The sequence below is a fragment of the Cherax quadricarinatus genome, chromosome 78 (genome assembly GCF_038502225.1).
Source record: "Cherax quadricarinatus isolate ZL_2023a chromosome 78, ASM3850222v1, whole genome shotgun sequence".
In the NCBI taxonomy this organism is placed as follows: Eukaryota; Metazoa; Arthropoda; class Malacostraca; order Decapoda; family Parastacidae; genus Cherax; species Cherax quadricarinatus.
The window spans coordinates 6,542,018-6,561,842 of record NC_091369.1 but is presented as its reverse complement, the minus strand read 5'-3'; the positions used below and the strand labels follow the sequence as shown (position 1 = coordinate 6,561,842).

The 19,825-nt window shown below is 38.3% G+C and overlaps 1 protein-coding gene across 4 annotated transcripts in view; it reads right to left on the bottom strand.

Moving 5' to 3' along the window:
* The window catches only part of LOC138855020 (aminopeptidase N-like), a 36,390-nt gene extending 18,343 nt beyond the window's left edge, over positions 1-18,047 (bottom strand). Inside the window, exons 1-8 of one of the 4 annotated variants that reach the window (XM_070101627.1) lie at positions 17,989-18,047; positions 11,967-12,213; positions 9,711-10,481; positions 7,098-7,309; positions 5,619-5,774; positions 4,987-5,117; positions 3,801-3,978; positions 1,642-1,825 (exon numbers count right to left, since the gene is read on the bottom strand). In XM_070101627.1, the coding sequence (XP_069957728.1) occupies positions 1,642-1,825; positions 3,801-3,978; positions 4,987-5,117; positions 5,619-5,774; positions 7,098-7,309; positions 9,711-10,481; positions 11,967-12,203 (1,869 nt within the window). In that variant the 5' untranslated portion in view covers positions 12,204-12,213; positions 17,989-18,047. Of the gene's footprint in view, positions 1-1,641; positions 1,826-3,800; positions 3,979-4,986; positions 5,118-5,618; positions 5,775-7,097; positions 7,310-9,710; positions 10,482-11,966; positions 12,214-17,891 lie in introns of all 4 variants that reach the window. The other 3 variants (XM_070101626.1, XM_070101625.1, XM_070101628.1) reach the window with 3 other exon arrangements.
* Between the last annotated feature and the right edge of the window lie 1,778 nt (positions 18,048-19,825).

Sequence of the window (19,825 nt, the reverse complement as noted above, 5' to 3'; positions counted from 1 at the left end):
ACACAAGCGTAGTCACTCGAAAAATTGAAGCTCTCCAACCCGTTTAGGCTCCTTGAGAAGGTACTGAGGTTTTGCAGTCATGTTAAGTGGGTTGGTTGACACTTGTATTGGGAAGCCTGTCATAAACATGTGATTGATCTCATTACGGAGTAAACAATATTTCTCAACACAAAATTCTTAATGCATAGAGGTACTTTATGGCTGGGTAAGAAATCAGCATCAGCTGCAAGTATTTTGCTGTAGCCGTTACGTCATGGCTACAGTAAAATAAACATTATGCTTACATCAGTATTAATGTATGACCCATGCGGGTTTAGCACTTGCTTTTATAATAATAATAATAATAATAATAATAATAATAATATAATAATAATAATAATGGTATATCAAGTAACCCGTGACATTACATGCAAAACCCCAATATGGTAACTCCTCGCAGAGTAGCTAGCAGCGAAGGTCTGATGTTTTATTTCATTTTTTAGAGGACATCTGTTGGACGTTTCTGGGGAGACATGATTTCCGAGTTCTGCAGTCCTTGCCATTGCCATTCCACTTAAGTGAAATTAGGTGTTTGTTCTGTAAGCATAATCCGTCTGTCCTTTGCGTCAAGGTAATGAAGTTCAATGGTACTCTTAATTTATTACTTCGAAAAACTTATTCTTCTGTATTCCTCCATTAAGGCTGTGGTCGTCTGGATGCACTTGTTGAAACACCTGTGTCCCTTGTAGCTCTCTCTGAATTGCGTCTTTACCACTTTGTTTATGATGACTTAATCCGTGAACTACCAGGCCTTTTTTAAGTTGCTCTGTTCCGGACAAACGGGAAGTTTTTCCTGAGTCTTCCTAACCACTTCGAACGTTTTCATTTCGACACTAAAGATGCTTGATGCGCACTGAACTAGATGTATGTGTGTAAACTAGATAACTATATAGTCTCTGCTACAATTGTTGGTTGAGTGCCCACGTCTTGAGAAACTTTTTTTAACACGACGGCCGTCTCCCACCATTTACACAATATCACTGTCTTTGCAGAGGTGCCCAGACATGATAGTTTAGAAGTCGTGATGAATGGTTTAGAAAACCGACAAGTTGAAGAATTGAGACACTTATGCAACACATGGGAATCTTTAGTTTAGAAGTCACTACAAACAGCCAATATCCCAAACCCCACCTCCAGGACTCAAGTCCGGCTAACCGGTTTCCCTGAATCCCTTCACAAAATATTACCCTGCTCACACTCAACAACTTAACAGCGTCATACTTGTTGAGCTGGGTGACAGTACATGTACTGAAAGATGTGTCTTTCTCAATGTTTGCTTCCTGTGATGAGTTTATTATCTATAGTAAGGATTAAAATATCCTTGACTGGTGATGTAAAGGTGGCATGTAGCCTTAATGACCCTAGTGTAGATGACAGCTCTCAACCTAATAATAACTGAGATTCTGGGTGTGGATAATATCTTTACTCTCATTCTTTGTCTGGTACTTAATCAAGAATCCTTGCTCCTAATTTTTTCTCGTAAAGACTTTTTACATTTTTTATGACTTAATTTGGCATCAGTGAGATCTTTTTTTTGATGGAAAAAATATTTAAACAACGAATCACTGAGCCGTGAGGCCCGGGCAATAAAGTTGTACTTACATGGTCCAAGCCAATGTACTGGACGAAAGTAGCAAAGCCTTCATTAAGCCACAAGTCGGTCCACCACTTAGGCGTGACAATGTTGCCGAACCACTGATGGGCCAACTCGTGGGCCACTACTAGGGCCACTTGGTACTGGTTGATAAGGTCAGATTCATCAGGGTCATACAGCATTGCTGTTTCTCTGAAAGATCAGCACCAAGATTGGAGCATATTAGATTATAAGTAAAATGATAATAGAAAAGTATATGAAGCTGAAAATATAAAAGTAATGTTTGAATGAGAATATAGGAATAGATACTGCAGTAAGTCTATTGACCGGTCAATTCTTACTGGAATTGCTTCAGTGACACTCGGTAGTTTATTTCATTCACCCACAACTCTCCTGCCAAACCAGTGCTTTCTTATGTTCTTTTTAAATCTAAATTTATCTGTCTTTGGTAGATATTTTCAGTAGTTTATATATACAGTATTTCATTTATTTATATTTTTCTTTTGTGCACCAGTCATTTTTTTTAACAAGTCGGCCGTCTCCCACCGAGGCAGGGTGACCCAAAAAGAAAGAAAATCCCCAAAAAAGAAAATACTTTCATCATTCAACACTTTCACCTCACTCACACATAATCACTGTTTTTGCAGAGGTGCTCAGAACACAACAGTTTAGAAGCATATACATATAAAGATACACAACATATCCCTCCAAACTGCCAATATCCCAAACCCCTCCTTTAAAGTGCAGGCATTGTACTTCCCATTTCCAGTACTCAAGTCCGGCTATATGAAAATAACCGGTTTCCCTGAATCCCTTCACTAAATATTACCCTGCTCACACTCCAACAGATCGTCAGGTCCCAAATACCATTAGTCTCCATTCACTCCTATGGAACACACTCATGCACGCCTGCTGGAAGTCCAAGCCCCTCGCCCACAAAACCTCCCTTACCCCTTCCAACCTTTTCGAGGACGACCCCTACCCCGCCTTCCTTCCCCTACAGATTTATACGCTCTCCATGTCATTCTACTTTGATCCATTCTCTCTAAATGACCAAACCACCTCAACAACTCCTCTTCAGCCCTCTGACTAATACTTTTATTAACTCCACACCTTCTAATTTCCACACTCCGAATTTTCTACATAATATTTACACCACACATTGCCCTTCGACAGGACATCTCCACTGCCTCCAACCGCCTCCTCGCTGCTGAATTCACAACCCATTAATTCTATGTAGTTCTGAAGAGTGTAGATTCAGTGTTTTTAACAACTATATAGGAATGACTTATGATAATTTACAGTAAATTAACTTTGTTATCGTTATCTGTATTCTCCAGTTGCTCTACAATACAGATGCCCGGACTGCACTACTTGATCTAAATGTGACTTTACTACGACTATAAAATAGTTATAACTGGGAACCAGTTTAATAACAATGAAATCCATAAACCAATCAGCGAATATGCAACCCATGATAGGATTAGTGTTGCAACTTGTTTGGTAAGAGAAAGTCCAGATAACCTACAGACATCATGTTAGGAAGAATGTGCACTAAAATACAGCACTGTGCCTCACTCTACCTTGCAAGGGGATTTATTGATGCTGGCGAAGGGTTCTTGATCTAGGTAATTAAAGCTGTCCTCCCAACCTTATCTTTTCCATTCCCGAGGCGATGTATGATCCTCACGGGTTTAGTGCATTCTTAAGAATATCAATAACTCAAATACCTAATGTCAAGATCCCATTCTTGCAAGTATATATATAAACCAAGACAATGTCAAGGTACCACCCCAGTAGATTACAGAGTATGAATATTGAAAGGCTGAACTTTATCTATATTATCTTATTAAAAATCCTAATTTTGTCACTATTAACCAGAAAAACTTTAGTGAACAATCAGCTGGTATAGTTTTATCAAAATATGATATGGAATGGGCTAAATCGGCTACCAACAGAGGACAAGAGTACAGTACACTATTGTCTTGATTCCAATTTTTGTTCTTTTCTATAAACAATAAAATAGATAATACAGTAATATTAAAATGATTTGCTTTTGTGACTCCATCAGCAGAAGCCTGATGTTATTAAACTGTAGATTACAAGACCTCAGTTCTCCAGGTCTTCCACAGCAGTTCACCAACAACAAAATGTAGCAGGTGCTTACCTGTAGGTTATGAGGCCCCAGTTCTCCATGGCTCCTGCAGAGAAGTCAGGGATGGCGATCATGTCCTGCTTGGGGAGCGGGTAAGATTGGTTGAAGTAATCCTCGAAGTGGGTAAGAATGGCAGGGCCGACTCTCAGTGCATACTGTGCTTGTGTCAGGGCCTCCTCCCGAGCCCATACTGTGAACACCCACTCATATGCATTACACAAATATCAGTCACACTTTCACTAATTTAATTCTGGCACAATGATGGTATTTACATTCTTGAAAGTAAAATTGTTTTTCATTATCTCCCAATCAATTTAATTAGTCATTTTTAATTTGAATCGTTTTATCAGTGTATTATTCAGTCACTATAGGAAGCCGAAAATTTATGTCACCTTTGCAGTAACACCATTCAGTATGGAGCCCTACATCTCCATATCACATTAATTTCCCTATAACGATGCAGTGGTTACCTGATCCACTAAGTGGATCAGGTCACCACTTCATCCTTATAAGGAATTTTTTTTATATTTTATATTTAAAACAATTCAGTACATCATATAATAAATACACATATAATCTCAACAACATGAGATTTATTGCAACCTATCCACTACCTACTCTCGCCACTGATTACAGAACAGCAGGGCGACAATAACAAAACATTACCCCCCTACCCTAAAAGATACCCTTAGTGTGTACCACTCAATAAAAAACCTGGTACAAACAACGTTCTACTTAAGAACAAAAAGGCTGTCACCTGCCGCCACAATGCTAGATCCATCCCCCACTATCTGTATGGACGGCCATACCACGTGACACGAATGATTATAATATGACCTTATAAGGAATTAGTGTCTCAACATCCAGAAAAGAATTTTTAGTGTTGAGGTTACTCTCTTTCCCCAATATTTACTGTGACTTACAGCCTATGGGATGAAACGAATTATTTTTATTATGCTTTTTTCACTACCACTAATGTACTTAGAGTTCTTTTGATTACTGTATATGTTTAAATTAGGTACGAAATTAGCAAACTGATATTGATAAAATAATAGTAAATTAAGATTGCTGAACATTGATACTGATGACAGAAAATTAATGAATGCAACCTTTTATGTTGAAAGTAACTAGTAACATAAGAGTTCTAGTGTTGTAAATCATACAACTTAATTCAAAATATAAAAAAAGCTATAATCACCTCTGAATAAAATGTGTTTGATGTCAGTGGCATTCATGTGCGCGAAGTCTGATATAACAAAGGCGAGAAGGTAAGTAGACATGGGGACAGTGATCTTGTACTCGTCCCACAACCATCCCTCCTGACCTTCCCTGCAATACACCATGCACTAGTTATAACATTATTAAAATGAAGAAAAAATTTGCTTTGCCTTCCAGTCACAAATTTGTATTGGTACTACTGAAATAAAAATATTTAAATAAAATATACACCTACAATAAAAACTATCACTTGGTCAGTCCTGATAACCCCAATCATCGTGAACTACTGAATGTTGACATAGCAACAACCGCAGTGAACCAATGACTGGTTGTTGACATAGCAGCAACCGCAGTGAACCAATGACTGGTTGTTGACATAGCAGCAACCGCAGTGAACCAATGACTGGTTGTTGACATAGCAACAACCGCAGTGAACCAATGACTGGTTGTTGACATAGCAACAACCACAGTGAACCAATAACTGGTTGTTGACATAGCAAGAACCACAGTGAACCAATAGTTGGTTGTTGACACAGCAACAACCAGTGAACCAATGACTGAGGGTTGACACAGCAACAACCATAGTGAACCAATGACTGAGGGTTGACGTACACAGGAAAAGTGTTGTTTATGGGCATGTTGGAAATGGTGGTCATGTTCGCCTCCCTGGCCAGGTATACCTCAAAGGTAGCCTTCAGTCCCGGCTCGTCAAAGCAAGGGAAGGCTCGACGCGCGTCCGTCGCCTGGAACTGTGTCACTGCCAACAACCTGTTGAAAAAAAAAACAGAAAAGAAGCATGGTTTATTTCTTAACTCATTTACAGCATTGTATAGTCACATGATTAAATAATTTTTAATTTATTTTTTGCTGAACGCTTATCCTAGTAAAATATTTTACAGTGTATTTAAGATTTTTTTAAACAAAATTACATCACCTCAAATAACTTACACAGTTCATGGAGAGGGAGACCTATATATGAAATATATAAAACTACCTTAGGAAATCTGAGTTTTCAAATTCGTAAAGAGTTACTCAATATATTAAAGTACTCCTTGTCACAAACTGATTTTTATTTTGTATTAATAATCAACATAATATTCGAACATGAAGCAAAATATTACCTCGCGAAAAATGAAGCTGTCGACTAATTGCTTGTCATCCCTTCGAGTGTCTGTGAATAATTCTCAACATGACAATACTGTCTAACATTTTGGCGACAAATTATCTTATTTAGGGGTTCCCGCTTACCCGTCCACCCCTTTAAAAATAAATAAAAAAAAAACATTTGTTATTGTCTGTAGCTTGTGTTACTCTGCCACAGTAAAGTACACCAGTACAGATTCTTTGGCCCTGGTAGTTCCTGTAGGAAAAGGGAAGTTTACCCTCAATGCATGTTTTTCATAATTCCTAAAAAACTACCCGAGGAGCAGGGAGGTACACGTTTCCAAGGAAAACCACCCCCTCCCCTTGGTTGCGGGCCTAGGAAGAAAATATTCAAACAATTACGGAAAGAAATCTGCAAGTTTTTCCTGAAGTGTGTGCATTTCCCCCTCTTTGGAGACGAGGCTCCCTAAGTTTGATTAGTTAAGGTTTGTCAGGAAGCAGGACAAGTATTTCCTGACGCGGGTCTTAGTCATGTGATGACCCACAACTCCGAGACTTTCCTCTGGCTTACCCGTCCACTCTTTAAAAATTATGGTTATGATAGAGGCTGCCTAATTAGCACTAAAGGTAGTGCTTCCATATTTTATTTCACCACATCGGACGCTTCCCAGCAGAGCAGGACGGGCACTGTTTATTCTTATACCAATCTTGCCAAAGAGCGCGGTCATAACAATTCAAAATTATAAATTTATTTTACGGTATCAAAAATTATAACAGTAATAATTTCCCTTTTAGTTTTATTAGTCACATACTGATATACCAAGACAAAGAAAGTACATATAAATTATAAATATAAGAACAATATACAGAAAGAAGCAAATATAACAGCGTTAGAACCCTTGATCCATCTGTCTTGCCACAAGACAGTTCTATGAACTTTCTCTAAATTAATACATCACATTGGAAATATCACATTAAAGCACTCACTTTAAATTACCAGCTGCGTCTCTGTAGGTGGACCTGTAGAAACCTCTAAGGTTATCGTTGAGGAGCCCAGTGAACTCCATAGAGAGGACGTACTTGTGGCCCTGCTGCAGCGCCTCCTCCAGGTGGGCCACGTAGAACTCTCTCTGACTGTCATATTCATGCTTCTTGATCACTAAGTCTGCAGCGCCCTCCTGGTCGTCCTTGTCAATTAACTGTGAGTAGAGGGAGGTATAAGATCTTTTAGGAGTGAAGAAGAGTAGGATGTCAGTGTGGGGGAGCTGCGTGAGGCATTAGGTACAATGAAAGTGGATAAAACAACTGGAACTGATGGGGGTCATGACAGAAATGTTAAAAGCAGGGGGGACATAGTTTTGGAGTGGATGGTACTTTTGTTCAGTAAATGTATGAAAGAGAGGAACGTATGTAGGGATTGGCAGAAAGCGTGTATAATTCCTTTATATAAGGGAAAGGGGGACAGAAGAGATTGTAAAAATTATAAGGGAATAAGTGTGCTAAGTATACCAGGTAAAGTGTATGGTAGGGTTATTATTGAAAGACTTAGAGGTAAGACAGAGCAGGATTGCAGATGAACAAAGAGACTTTAGAATGGGTAGGGGATGTGTAGATCAAGTGTTAACACTGAAGCATAGAAGTGAACAATACTGAGATAAAGGTAGGGATGTTTTCATTGCATTTATGGATTTAGAAAGGGCATATGATAGGGTGGATAGGGAAGCAATGTGGCAGATATTGCAAGTGTATGGAATAGGTAGTAACTAAATGCCGTCGAGTTTTTATGAGGATAGTGAGGCTCAGGTTAGGGTGTGTAGGAGAGAGGGAGATTACTTCTCAGTAAAAGTTGGCTTTAGACAGGAATGTGTAATGTCATCATGGTTGTTTAACATATTTATAGATGGGGTTGTAAAAGAAGTAAATGCTAGGATGTTGGGGAGAGGGGTGAAATTAAATTATATTAAATTATGGGGAATCAAATACAAAATGAGAGTTGACAGTTACTTTTTGCTGATGATACTGTGCTTTTGGGGGATTCTAAAGAAAAACTGCAAAGGTTAGTGGACGAGTTTGGGAAGGCGTGTAAAGGTAGAAAGTTGAAAGTGAACATAGATAAGTATAAGATGATTTAGGTAAAGAAAAATTGGATACCACATTGGAAGGAGGGAATATGGAAGAAATGGATGTGTTCAGATATTTAAGAGTTGACTTGTCAGAAGATGGGTTTATGAAGAATAAGGTTATCCATAGAATTGATGAAGGAAAAAATGCGAGTGGTGCCAACACTATTATATGGGTGTGAAGCATGGGTTGTAAATGCTGCAGCGAGGAGGAGGCTGGAGGCAGTGGAGATGTCGTGTCTAAGGGCAATGTGGTGTAAATATTATGCAGAGAATTCACAGTGTAGAAATTCATAGGAGGTGCAGAGTTACTAAAAGTATTAGAGGGCTGAAGAGGGGTTGTTGAGGAGCTTTGGTCATTTAGAGAGGCTGGAACAAAGTAGAATGACTTGGAGAGCATATAAATCTGTAGTGGAAGGAAGGCGGGGTAGGGGTCGTCCTAGGAAAGGTTGGAGGGAGGGGGAAGGAAGTTTTGTGTGTAAGGGGCATGAACTTCCAGCAAGCATGTGTGAGCGTGTTAGATAGGAGTGAATGGAGACGAATGGTTTTTGGGACCTGACGAGCTGAAATGTGAGCAAGGTAATATTTTGTGAAGGGATTCAGGGAAACCGGTTAGCCGGACTTGAGTCCTGGAGATGGGAAGTATAATGCCTGCACTTTAAAGGAGGAAGGTTTGGGATATTGGCTGTTTTGAGTGACACCTAAACTGTCGTATCTGAGCGCCTCTGCAAAGACAGTGATTATGTATGATTGATGGCGAAAATGTTGAATGATGAAAGTTTTTTTCTTTAATTTTTGGGTCACCCTTCCTAGGTGGGAAACGACCGACGTGTTACATATGATATATATGTCGTGCCATATAGGTAAAACTTGCGATTTTGTCTTAAATAGCAACGCTCTTCTTGCCGTATAAGGCAAGCGAAAATTTGTGTATGCAATAATTTTGCAAAAAATAATTTTGAACCTAACGAAAAAAATATAGTTCATTTTGTTTATTAAATTATTGTAAACCTATCTAAAATATATTTAGTTGGATTTTATTAAATTAAATTGTGCTTGCTATAATAAGGTTAGGTAAGTTTTCTAAGGTTCTTCTGGCACAAAATTATTAATTTTCACATTAACATAAATGCAAAAAATATATCTTTAAACGTATAAGTTCTTACTAATTGACCAGTTTTACCTATACGACACGACATATATATATTATGCAAAAATCGCGAACAAACGATACAAGATGCAAAACAACCATGGGGGAGTTGAATGACACCTTTAGCCTTTCGTGTTGCAATCAACACATCACCATAAGCTTGCAGTGTTGCAGAAAGGAGTAGGTCCAAGCAAATGGAAATCTTTAGCTCTATCCCCATGTGGCTTGTTCTGCATATATCCACAACATCTATTTGCCCTCTGAACCACTATACAAATTTGCAGTATTGTTTGTAAAACCATTCGTTGATTTTCTCAAATAAACACTTACTATGACAGTTTCATTCTTGGTGATGATATCAGCGATGTGGAGGGTGATATTGAGGGTGGGCTCCAGCACCTCCATCTCCACCTCCACGTAGCCCAAGATGCTGAAGTTGCCGTTGATGAAGGGCTGAAGTTTGACCAGGTAATGGAGGGGCTTCAGTGCTCTCGGAAGACGAACATTGATGTCTTCTTTTAATTGACCCGACGTGGTTTTAGTGGTGGCAACAGCTGTGGTAGTGGCAGTGGTAGGAGTGTTGGTGGTGGCAGTGGAAGTTGTGGTAGTGGCTTTAGTAGGAGTTATGGTGCTGTCGGTAGTAGTTGTAGCGGTGGCTGAAGTAAGATCTGTGGTGGTGGTGGTGGTGTCGGCATCGGTGGTGGTTAAGGACTCAGTGATGTTGAAGGAATCGGTGGTGGTTAAGGATTCATTGATGTTGAAGGAATCGGTAGTGGTCAGAAAATCGGTGGTAGTGAAAGAACTGTTGGTGTCTAAAGAATAGGTGGTAGTGAAGGAATCGGTAATGATGGGGAAGACGGTGGTGGTAAGAGAGGTTGTTGTAGTGGGAGAGGTTGTTGTTGTAGTTGGAGAGGTTGTTGTGGTGGGAGAGGTTGTTGTGGTGGGAGAGGTTGTTGTGGTGGGAGAGGTTGTTGTAGTGGTTGTGGTGCGAGAGGTTGTTGTAGTGGCTGTGGTGGGAGAGGTAGTGATTGTGGTGGTAGAAGCTTCTGTACTTGTTATTGCTGAGACAACAACAGTTGACGTGGGTATTATTCTGCAGGGCTGTTAAAATACAAATATATTTTTATAGGCTACTATAGATTCCTTTTTTTTTAATAAACGTCTCCAGTGACTAGAAAAATCCTTTACTTCTTTCTATAATTAGTATACGAATATTTCCAGACTCCCTTCCCCAAGATTATATTTACGAAACTCTAAACATTAATGACTTAAGGGCAAGACTGTCCAATTCTTCACCCTACTGCCATGTTTACCTCCTCCCATTTCTCTTAATATATTAGATTTTTGAGAGGCTGATCGAGTTCCAACATAGTATTTAAGATCCTGAAAGCCCTTCAGTAATCTCACTCTGGTTCCAGCTCCCTCTGAGGTTTTCCTGTGTAATATGGTAAGTACTTTCCTTTTCTATTGTCACATGTTATATAATCATTAATACTATAAATTAAGTGTAAATATTGTAACATTTACTTATCTAGTGTTAACCCACCAAACTGCACCTCTTAATCCTATTATTAAAATGCATGTACCGCGTCCTAACTTGCCCACTTTGCTGCTGGGATGTACAGGTCACTACCTCACCCTCCCAACCTAATAAATACATAAATGACCATAATTTTTAAAGGGGTGGACCGGTAAGCCAGCGGAAGGCCTCGGTCAGATGACCAAAAGCTCCAAAGGCGGGTCATCATCTGACTAAGACCCGCGTCAGGAAACATTTGTCCTGTTTCCTGACGAACCTAACCTCACCCTCCCACATGGCTCTCAAACTCTCATGCGCACTCTTGATTGTTTAAGTTTTTACTATTCCACCGTCTATGTAACCCAGCTTTATACACACACTTTGTTCCGTGAGGGCAACTGATGCCTGTGAAGGAATCTTGATTAGGTAATTTGAGTTAGATTCATTTCCTTGGATTAAACCTGATTACCTTTTATTCCTCGGATGTGGTATAACCCTTCTTGGTTTTGTGCTTCCCCATGAATATACTAATAATACTACTACTAATAATAAAAATATACATGCTCTCCATCACCCACTTCTGCTCCATTTTTTTACGCTTTTTCCTTGAATTATAACTTTCATTCTGCCTCCCAATTTATACATTTGTCATTTTCTGAACATTGCTACGCCATAACCTAAACTCAAATTCATCATTTCCAGTGCTTCCCGTAACAGTGAGCTGCAATTGTTTTAGAAATTATTTTATTCTTTAAATTATAGATACAATAACCTACTTGAAATCTTGCTGTAGACACGAACCTCTGACCCAAATATTTTAAGACACACATCTCGCTCTGACTCCAATAGACGATGTTTCTAATAACACAAAAAATATTTTTTTGAAATTGGCATATTTTATGCTATCAACGATGTCTTAGCTGTGTTGAATGGGATTTAATTAGACACAAGCACATGATATTTACCTCACAACTAAATGAGAGCGGAATCACTGAAATTACTTAAAACAGAGGAGTAAGGAGGTGAACAATGCAGTGGTTTAAAGAAGAGAAGAAGTAACACCTTACCTGACGACCATTAATATTCTCAGTATGCCTCACCGGAGTCTCGACGACCTTGTGGGGTGGAGCGTAAAAGTACACAAGAAGTCCCGTGGCCACGATGGCACTCATGAAGATGATGGCCAACAAACAACCTACAGATCGGCTGATATAACAGCCGCTCTTTTTGCCAAAGGACACTAAGTGATCTGGCGAGGTGACATCCATGGCTACCACATCCGTACTTTTGTTGTAATTAGTCATATTGGTGTTGCTGCCGGGGAAAAAGAGAAAATATTACATTTGTTGCGCCATCAGATAGGTCACTGATACTGAAAATATTATAAGACAATAGAGATTATTGAAGCTATGATTGAGGTCACAGATTGATCCATGAAAACATAATACGTACAATGAAAATATTAGTGCCGATTAATACACTAGATCAAGATTGAGATCTTAAGTTAAATTTTAACAGAGCAAAGTTTGTAAACCCCTTTGTATCAGGATTACTCAAACTTGGTAGTGTGCTTCATCTATTGTTATGTGATGAATCACATGCCTCCCTTGTCGAACACTATGGTCGTAGTTCCTGACTACGGCTCAGGCTTCTTACTCGCAAAGGCAATTTACAAATTGTCCTCGTGATATCCGCAGCGTTCATCTAATTTTGCAGTCGATACAAATGGTGTTATTTCAGATCACATACCTGGTACTTCTCGACCTCCTCCTATGATCGTAACACGTCTCTACGTTGAGTTCAATTACCTGTACACAAATATGAGGAAATCACGGTATGGGTGGGGTTTGAATTCGCTCGCCATGGGTTCAAACCTCACCCGTATCGTGGATTGTTTGCAACTGTGTTATTACGATTTCGTGAGTCTGTAGCCGGCCTGAAAGTCTCTTTTCTTAACCAGTACGACAGGGAACGGGTATTTTAGGCTAATGACGTACTCTAGCGGATAACATAACAAAATTATAAACTGTAGGCAAGCATGTTTATCCTCTCAGATGTACTTTCCTTAATGTCTGCTGTGAAACGATCATTCTTCCATGTTTGTCCATCAGCGAGCATTTACTGAGCGTAGAGATATTTTACGGGAACCACAACTGCAACAGCTACGCATTCTTAAAGTAGCCACTTTTGTCCGTAAATGCTGAAGCAGTGTTTAATTGCAGAGTTAACCTTCGAAGGTTCAATACTATATTCTCATCCTATACTGAACGCTAATGCCACTAAAACAGACCCTCAGCTAATTTTTAATGAGTACACTAAAAAGATACAGGATGAGCAGGATAGGTTTATGTTGTACTCAGAGAAATAACAAATGCAGTTCAATGCTAACAAATTTAAGGTTCAATTCCTAGTGAAAGAAAATAACTAGGGCCCTTGTAAGCTAAATAATGTAGACCTTAATTAAATTAAATGTAAAAAGAAAATTAGGACTAATGGTTAACGAAAATTTAAAGCCTAGACAACATGAGGATTCGTAATAAAGCTAGTAGAATTCTTGGCATCAATAATAAGTATAAGTAATAAAAGTCCTAAGGTTATACTTCAGCTTTTTGTATCTTTGGTAAGATCCCATACATATTATGCAACTCGGTTATGGTCTCCATATTACAGAACAGACATAAATGCGCTGGAAAATATACAGAAATAGATCCAAGTTGCTTCCATGTATTGGAAACCTTTCCTAATAAGAGTTCACTGGACGAGAGGAATTGGGAGGGATATCACTGAAGTATAAGAATAGGAAATAAGGAATAAATAACGGAGACATAAATATGTTGAAAATATCTAACCAAGACAGCAATGGATTCAAAGTGAAGGAACGAGAAAGTACTAGTCTGGCAATAGAATTGTATATTAGTGGAACACTTTCCTAGGTAGCATGATTGAACCAATAACTTTTGGTAATTTAAAAATAGGTTGGTCGGGTAAATGAGTAGGTGTGGTTGGGTGTGAGTTGGACCTTCATAGTATAAACCAATAGACATATTGCAGGGCTCTAATGTTCTTATCCCTTAGTTCATACATATGTCAGGAGATTTTGTCACCCACCCATTGTCGTGAAAATACTCCTTACATATCCCCACTGCAACCGTGTAAATATCCAGCTACATTTAAAAAAAAAAAAGTATTATAATAAAGAATAAAAGTCATAATATCGTGGCTGAAACAATTTACAAATAACCCAAATATATATATAAAGTTATGAAGTTCTAGTCCCCTTCAAAAGTAATTTATCCCCATTATGACTCAAAAAATCGTAACAGCATGATTGCAAACAAATCCGGGAACGGATGGGGCTTGAACCCATGGGCTTAAGCCGAGTGGTTAACACAAGGTCATGGGTTCAAACCACACCCGTTCCCTGATTTATCCCCATTTCTGCTGCTTCGGTGTTATTAGTTCTGTTATTATTAATACTAGTATTCCTACTTATACCATTCCTATACACAAATATAACACCATTCCTAATACTACTACTAGTACTGCTATCACCGGTTTCCACCCTCTCCCTCATTCCGACCTCTCTTCTGGTCTCCTCTGCTTTTTCTCTCAATTGCGACTTGATAATGGTATAGGATTGAAAGAAACGTCGTCTAAAAAACTGTAAATGTTAGTATATTATGGAAAAATACAGGAGAAATATATAGTAACTTACTCCAGTTTATTATTATTATTCTAACAACTCAGGTTGAAGCAACAAAAACATGGATCGTGATTCGAGTTATTTACGTTTCATTTTGAGATTAGCCAGACCCTTGTTGGTCTGGGATAGTGGTTGAGGGGAGGGTGGTTGGGGGGAGAGGGGAAGGGGAGGAAAGGATAAGGGGGTATGGGGGAGGAGGAAGATAACTCCCTGCCATCGACACAAGGCTTCAGTCAAATTCTTATTTCGACGTCATAATTTGATTTAATCAGTAAGGAACAAGGGCTTTCAGTTGAAATACACAGATGAGTCTTTGTTTACAAGGTGGTGTGAGGCAGTGCTGACGTCATGAAGAACACCTTAACTGTGCTTATTACTCCTTGAAGGAAGAGGAACAGGATGAGGAAGAGCACCAACAAGAGGAAGTGTAACTGACAAGTTAATATATATAAAACGAGAAATAAAGTTTAAACAGAGGTAATGAAACATAATTTTGTCTACAGAAATAGTGACTAGGCTAAATAATAAGACCAGTACTCACCTACGTCCTAAATCTAAACTTATTTAATTTAAATCTGTTATTTCTAGTTCTTATTTGATTCGATATCCTCAGTACTTTACTTATAACACTTTTGTTTTTAAAAGTCTGATATAGAGTAATTCTCGAGTTAATGTATGGAAATCACTATTTCAAATTGTTAAGAAAATACTCCTTACACAGTACAACCTTTACGTTAAACTTTGTATGATTAGCTTGGAAAAGACCCGGCCCGGGCCTTTTCCAAGTGGTGGCCCGTCCTTGGCTCCCTGTCTAGGGAGTGACTGAGACCTAAGTCTCCCATGGGAGGAGGCACAAGTACCCCCTCATCGTTGGGACCAACTGTTCCCAGGCCTAACCACATTCCCCGCCCTCACGGGGCTCGTAGGGAGAAGGTAGGCCTCTCTGGTCTGTCATCCCCGCCCCAAGGGAGCTAATGGGGACAGTCTTGTGAGCTGCAAGCTCTAGCTCAGGCACCTACCCTGCCCCAGAAGGTCAGGGCATGGTGTCGATGATTCGCTATTGTTGAGAGTTTGAAGTCGATCAGATAAAGCGTTCTTAAGTTACTTCACGGAAACCATTATAATAATGTATTTAACAAAAAAATTAAATTGAGACTTATACAGCCCATTAACAACGCTAACCTTCCTTAGTGCTAAACTACAACAGCTAAATATCTGAAGCAGATCAGAAAAGGCATTGTCCAATTGTAAAGAAGCCTAGGACTTTGTATTTTTTTTATTTCGTTTGGTTAGCTTCATCAGAGTTTAAAGTTTGAAGCCATCTAGGAAAACTATTCTTAAGCTATCACAGATTTGTTGTTTTAAAGAAAACTGGCAAAGGAGTATCTATACATAATTTTGAAGCCAAACAGAAGTTATCGCATAGGAGAAAATGGAGGAAGAAAAAAAGTTGACCACGATTGACGATCACATGTAAACTACAGTATATACCAGTTTTAATCAGTTTATGCAACAGTTTTAGACAGTGTATAGCAGTATATACCCGTGTCAGTGTATAGCAGTATATACCCGTGTCAGTGTATAGCAGTATATACCCGTGTCAGTGTATAGCAGTATATACCCGTGTCAGTGTATAGCAGTATATACCCGTGTAGTATACCACACGTATGCCACTAAGTATGTACTAAACACATGTCACAAAGCGTATACCTCTTATTTCCATTTGAGTAAGTAGGGTGTCTTTCCCAGGATCCCACCCACAACAATATGCACACACCCGAGTACCTATTTACTGCAAGGTGAACGGGGGCAGCAAGTCTAAGGAGACCTGCTCAAAGAGTCTTACTAACACGTCCAGTAATCTAACTTGAGTCCTTTCACTTGATTATATGGTCCCCTACGGATTGATGAGGTCAAAGCACTGCGCTACTGAAGATTTCATCGGTGCAGATAGGTTAGGTTAGGTAACATTCTTCAGGAAACAGGACAATTGTTTCCTTACGCGGGTCTTAGTCATGTGATGACCCGCAGCTAGAGCTTCTGGTGATCTGAGGGAGGCCTTCCGCTGACTTACCAGTCCATCCTTTTAAAAATTAGGGTTATAATTATAACCATAGTTATTTTGAAGTTATCGGCGCAGTGGCAGTGTGTTCGGCTCACAACCGACAGTAGCCGGTTTGAAACCTGGGCGAAACGGAACGTGAGCTAGTCTACTGACACCTACTGGCTCTGTTACCTAGTACTATTTACCTAGAAATTAGTCACCGATGTGGGTTGTACACCTATAGGGTATTTTGGGGATCAACGCCCCCTTGGCTCGGTCCATGCCTTTTCTGTAATCCCGAGTTATTAATCCTCATACGTTAATCAGAATGTAGTGTTTCGAGGATAAAAAAAGAGACCACAAGTATCCAGCTTCCCTGGTTAGATTCACACTAGAAGCAGTTAATATATTTATTAATACCCCGATGAGTTACTCGGTTATTGGCATTTTCAACAATTCTTCAATTACAGTATGTTTTAGGAAATCTGAAATTCCAATCGGAGGAAAAATAAGTAAAGACCCAACTGGCCTAAACTACATTATTGGACGTCATTGGGTTATTCAAAGTATATATATATATATATATATATATATATATATATATATATATATATATATATATATATATAAGTAAAAATTATAGTAAAACTGGTCAATTAGCAAGAACTCATTTAAAATTAAGTCATTTCTAAAATTTTCTCTTATACGCTTAAAGATATTTTTTTTTTAATTTGTTAATGTAAAAATTAATAATTCCATATCAAAAGAACCTTAGAAAACTCACCTACTCTTATTATAACAAGCGCAATTTAATTTAGCCTAATCCAACTAAATATATTTTAGATAAGTTTACAATAATTTAATAATAAACAAACACAACAAAATGTATTTTTTTTCGTTAGGTTCAGAATGATTTTTTTTTTTTGCCAAATTATTGCATACACAAATTTTCGATTTCCTTATTCGGCAAGAAGAGCGTTGCTATTTAAGCCAAAATCGCAAGTATGTTAAGACCGTTGTAAAAGAGTAACTCTTGAATAAGCTAAATAAGTACGATTTACATTGATGTTGTTACACGATATGCCAGTATCCTTTGCTTTATCCATCATATTTTGCATATAAAAACATGCTAGTTTACCTAAACATACATAAATCATACCCATATAATAGCTACAGGAACCATAAAGCCCCTGCAGGTTTAGCTCATTATGAATATAATTACAATAATTAAAAACAATACTTTACCCCTTGGAAGAGAAATTACAGATCCTGAACAGCTAATATGATCTTTATTAGTTTTCTCACCACTTATCTTCGGCACGTTATTCGCTTAAAAACGCACCTTGCTTACCCTGGGGCAGCCCAACACACACTGACTTGAGTACCACCAGAGTCCTGCACACCCTATCTATCCCTTCCCTCCACTCCCAACCATCCCTCCTTCCCCTAGTACAGAATTCTCTCCACAACCCAATTAACCCTCTCTTCTCTAGTACAGAATTCTCTACTCCTCCCCATAACCCAATTAACCCTCCTTCTCCTAGTACAGAATTCTCTGTTTCTCCTCACAACCTAATTAACCCACTCATTCCCACTCTTAGTCGTCCTCCATTTTTTTCGACTTCCTCCCTCTGCTATATACACAAAATGAGAGGTTCCAGGTACTAGAGCTTAACTCCCGCAGACACAGTTTGGCGGATAAACCTACGTGAGTAAAGAGAGTCAAAAGTAGGCTAAACTTCATGTTGGGTAGAGGTGGCCTCAAGTGTATTCTCTAACAAATATAAAACAACAGCTGCTCAGTAATATAATAATGAAGATGCAGAAAGGAAAAATAATAACTTTTATGTTGTTAATATCTTTATAATGTACGCTAATCTGGGAATTATTTTATTTTACTTTTGTATTATTAATATTAAGGGTAAAATATAACTGACGGGCTATATAAGCCTGTCCATGTAAATTATGAGGGACCTTAATGGAATTAAGTCACATTGAATAGGTTAAAGCCGCATAATGTACTTTTTTTTATGCGGCCATAACATGTAAATTTCCTAAAGACTATTCTGAAAAATAATTGTATGTTATGTACGCAAAGCATAAATATAAATTTACCCAATAATGAGAGTCACAAATGATCATTGAAGAGGCGAGTGGAGTGTTTACTCAGTTGTTGCACCATCTGCCTCAGCAAGACAGTAGTTCCTTGTACTCTACACACTAATTACCCATCAGCGAGGGGAGGGGATGTCTGTGTAGATAAGAAATTTATTTACCTATAATACACAGTTTTAAGTGATACAATAACCTTATGTACCCACATATGTGTAAATTACCTAGGATAACCCAAAAAAATCAAAGTGACTTATTTCCATTCTGGTCCTGGATTTTTATCATGTGTTTGCAAACCCTTTCTAATATATAATTCACGTGGATGTTTTTGCTACTATCCCCAATACAGAATTAACAAGGAGGCTACCCAGCAAGCGTGTACCTTTACAGGATATATCATCGATTTTTTTCCTACAGTGAAAAAGCACATTTATCGTATGTCTAACATTCTGTGTACATGAGCGTCAAAACAAGTGTTACTGTTACTAGTAACAACACCAACAACAAAAACAACAACAACAACAAAAACAACTAAAATAAAAGTGCCTAAAAAGGAAGGGGAGAAATATACTTGTGAACTTGCACAAACTTGTTAATTGACATGAATCATACTGGCAGTTACTTGAAGAGGCACTGATATGATTTTAATGTCTCCTTTACAGTTTTAAATAGTGCCTGAAGGACTTGGCATTTGTGAAGTGAATATTGACAATATTATAACAAATATATATATATATATATATATATATATATATATATATATATATATATATATATATATATATATATATATATTATATGTACATCAAGAGCTGAGATGAAATGCAGGTTATTAGGGTGTTTATGTGTACTGTCATAGAGATAATAGGTTAGTTAAACGTTCATTGTTATAGTTTCAATGGTCCTCGTTGGCTCCTCCATGAGTAAGGTACTTAAGGAAGTGTGGCAAATGAAGAACACATCCTTTGATCTGTATGTTTAAATGGAGAACACTTGGGGCATTTGAGAGAGTTAATATCTGAGATGTTTATCTGAGAAACAGACATCAAGCTGGGAGGTCTGCTTAC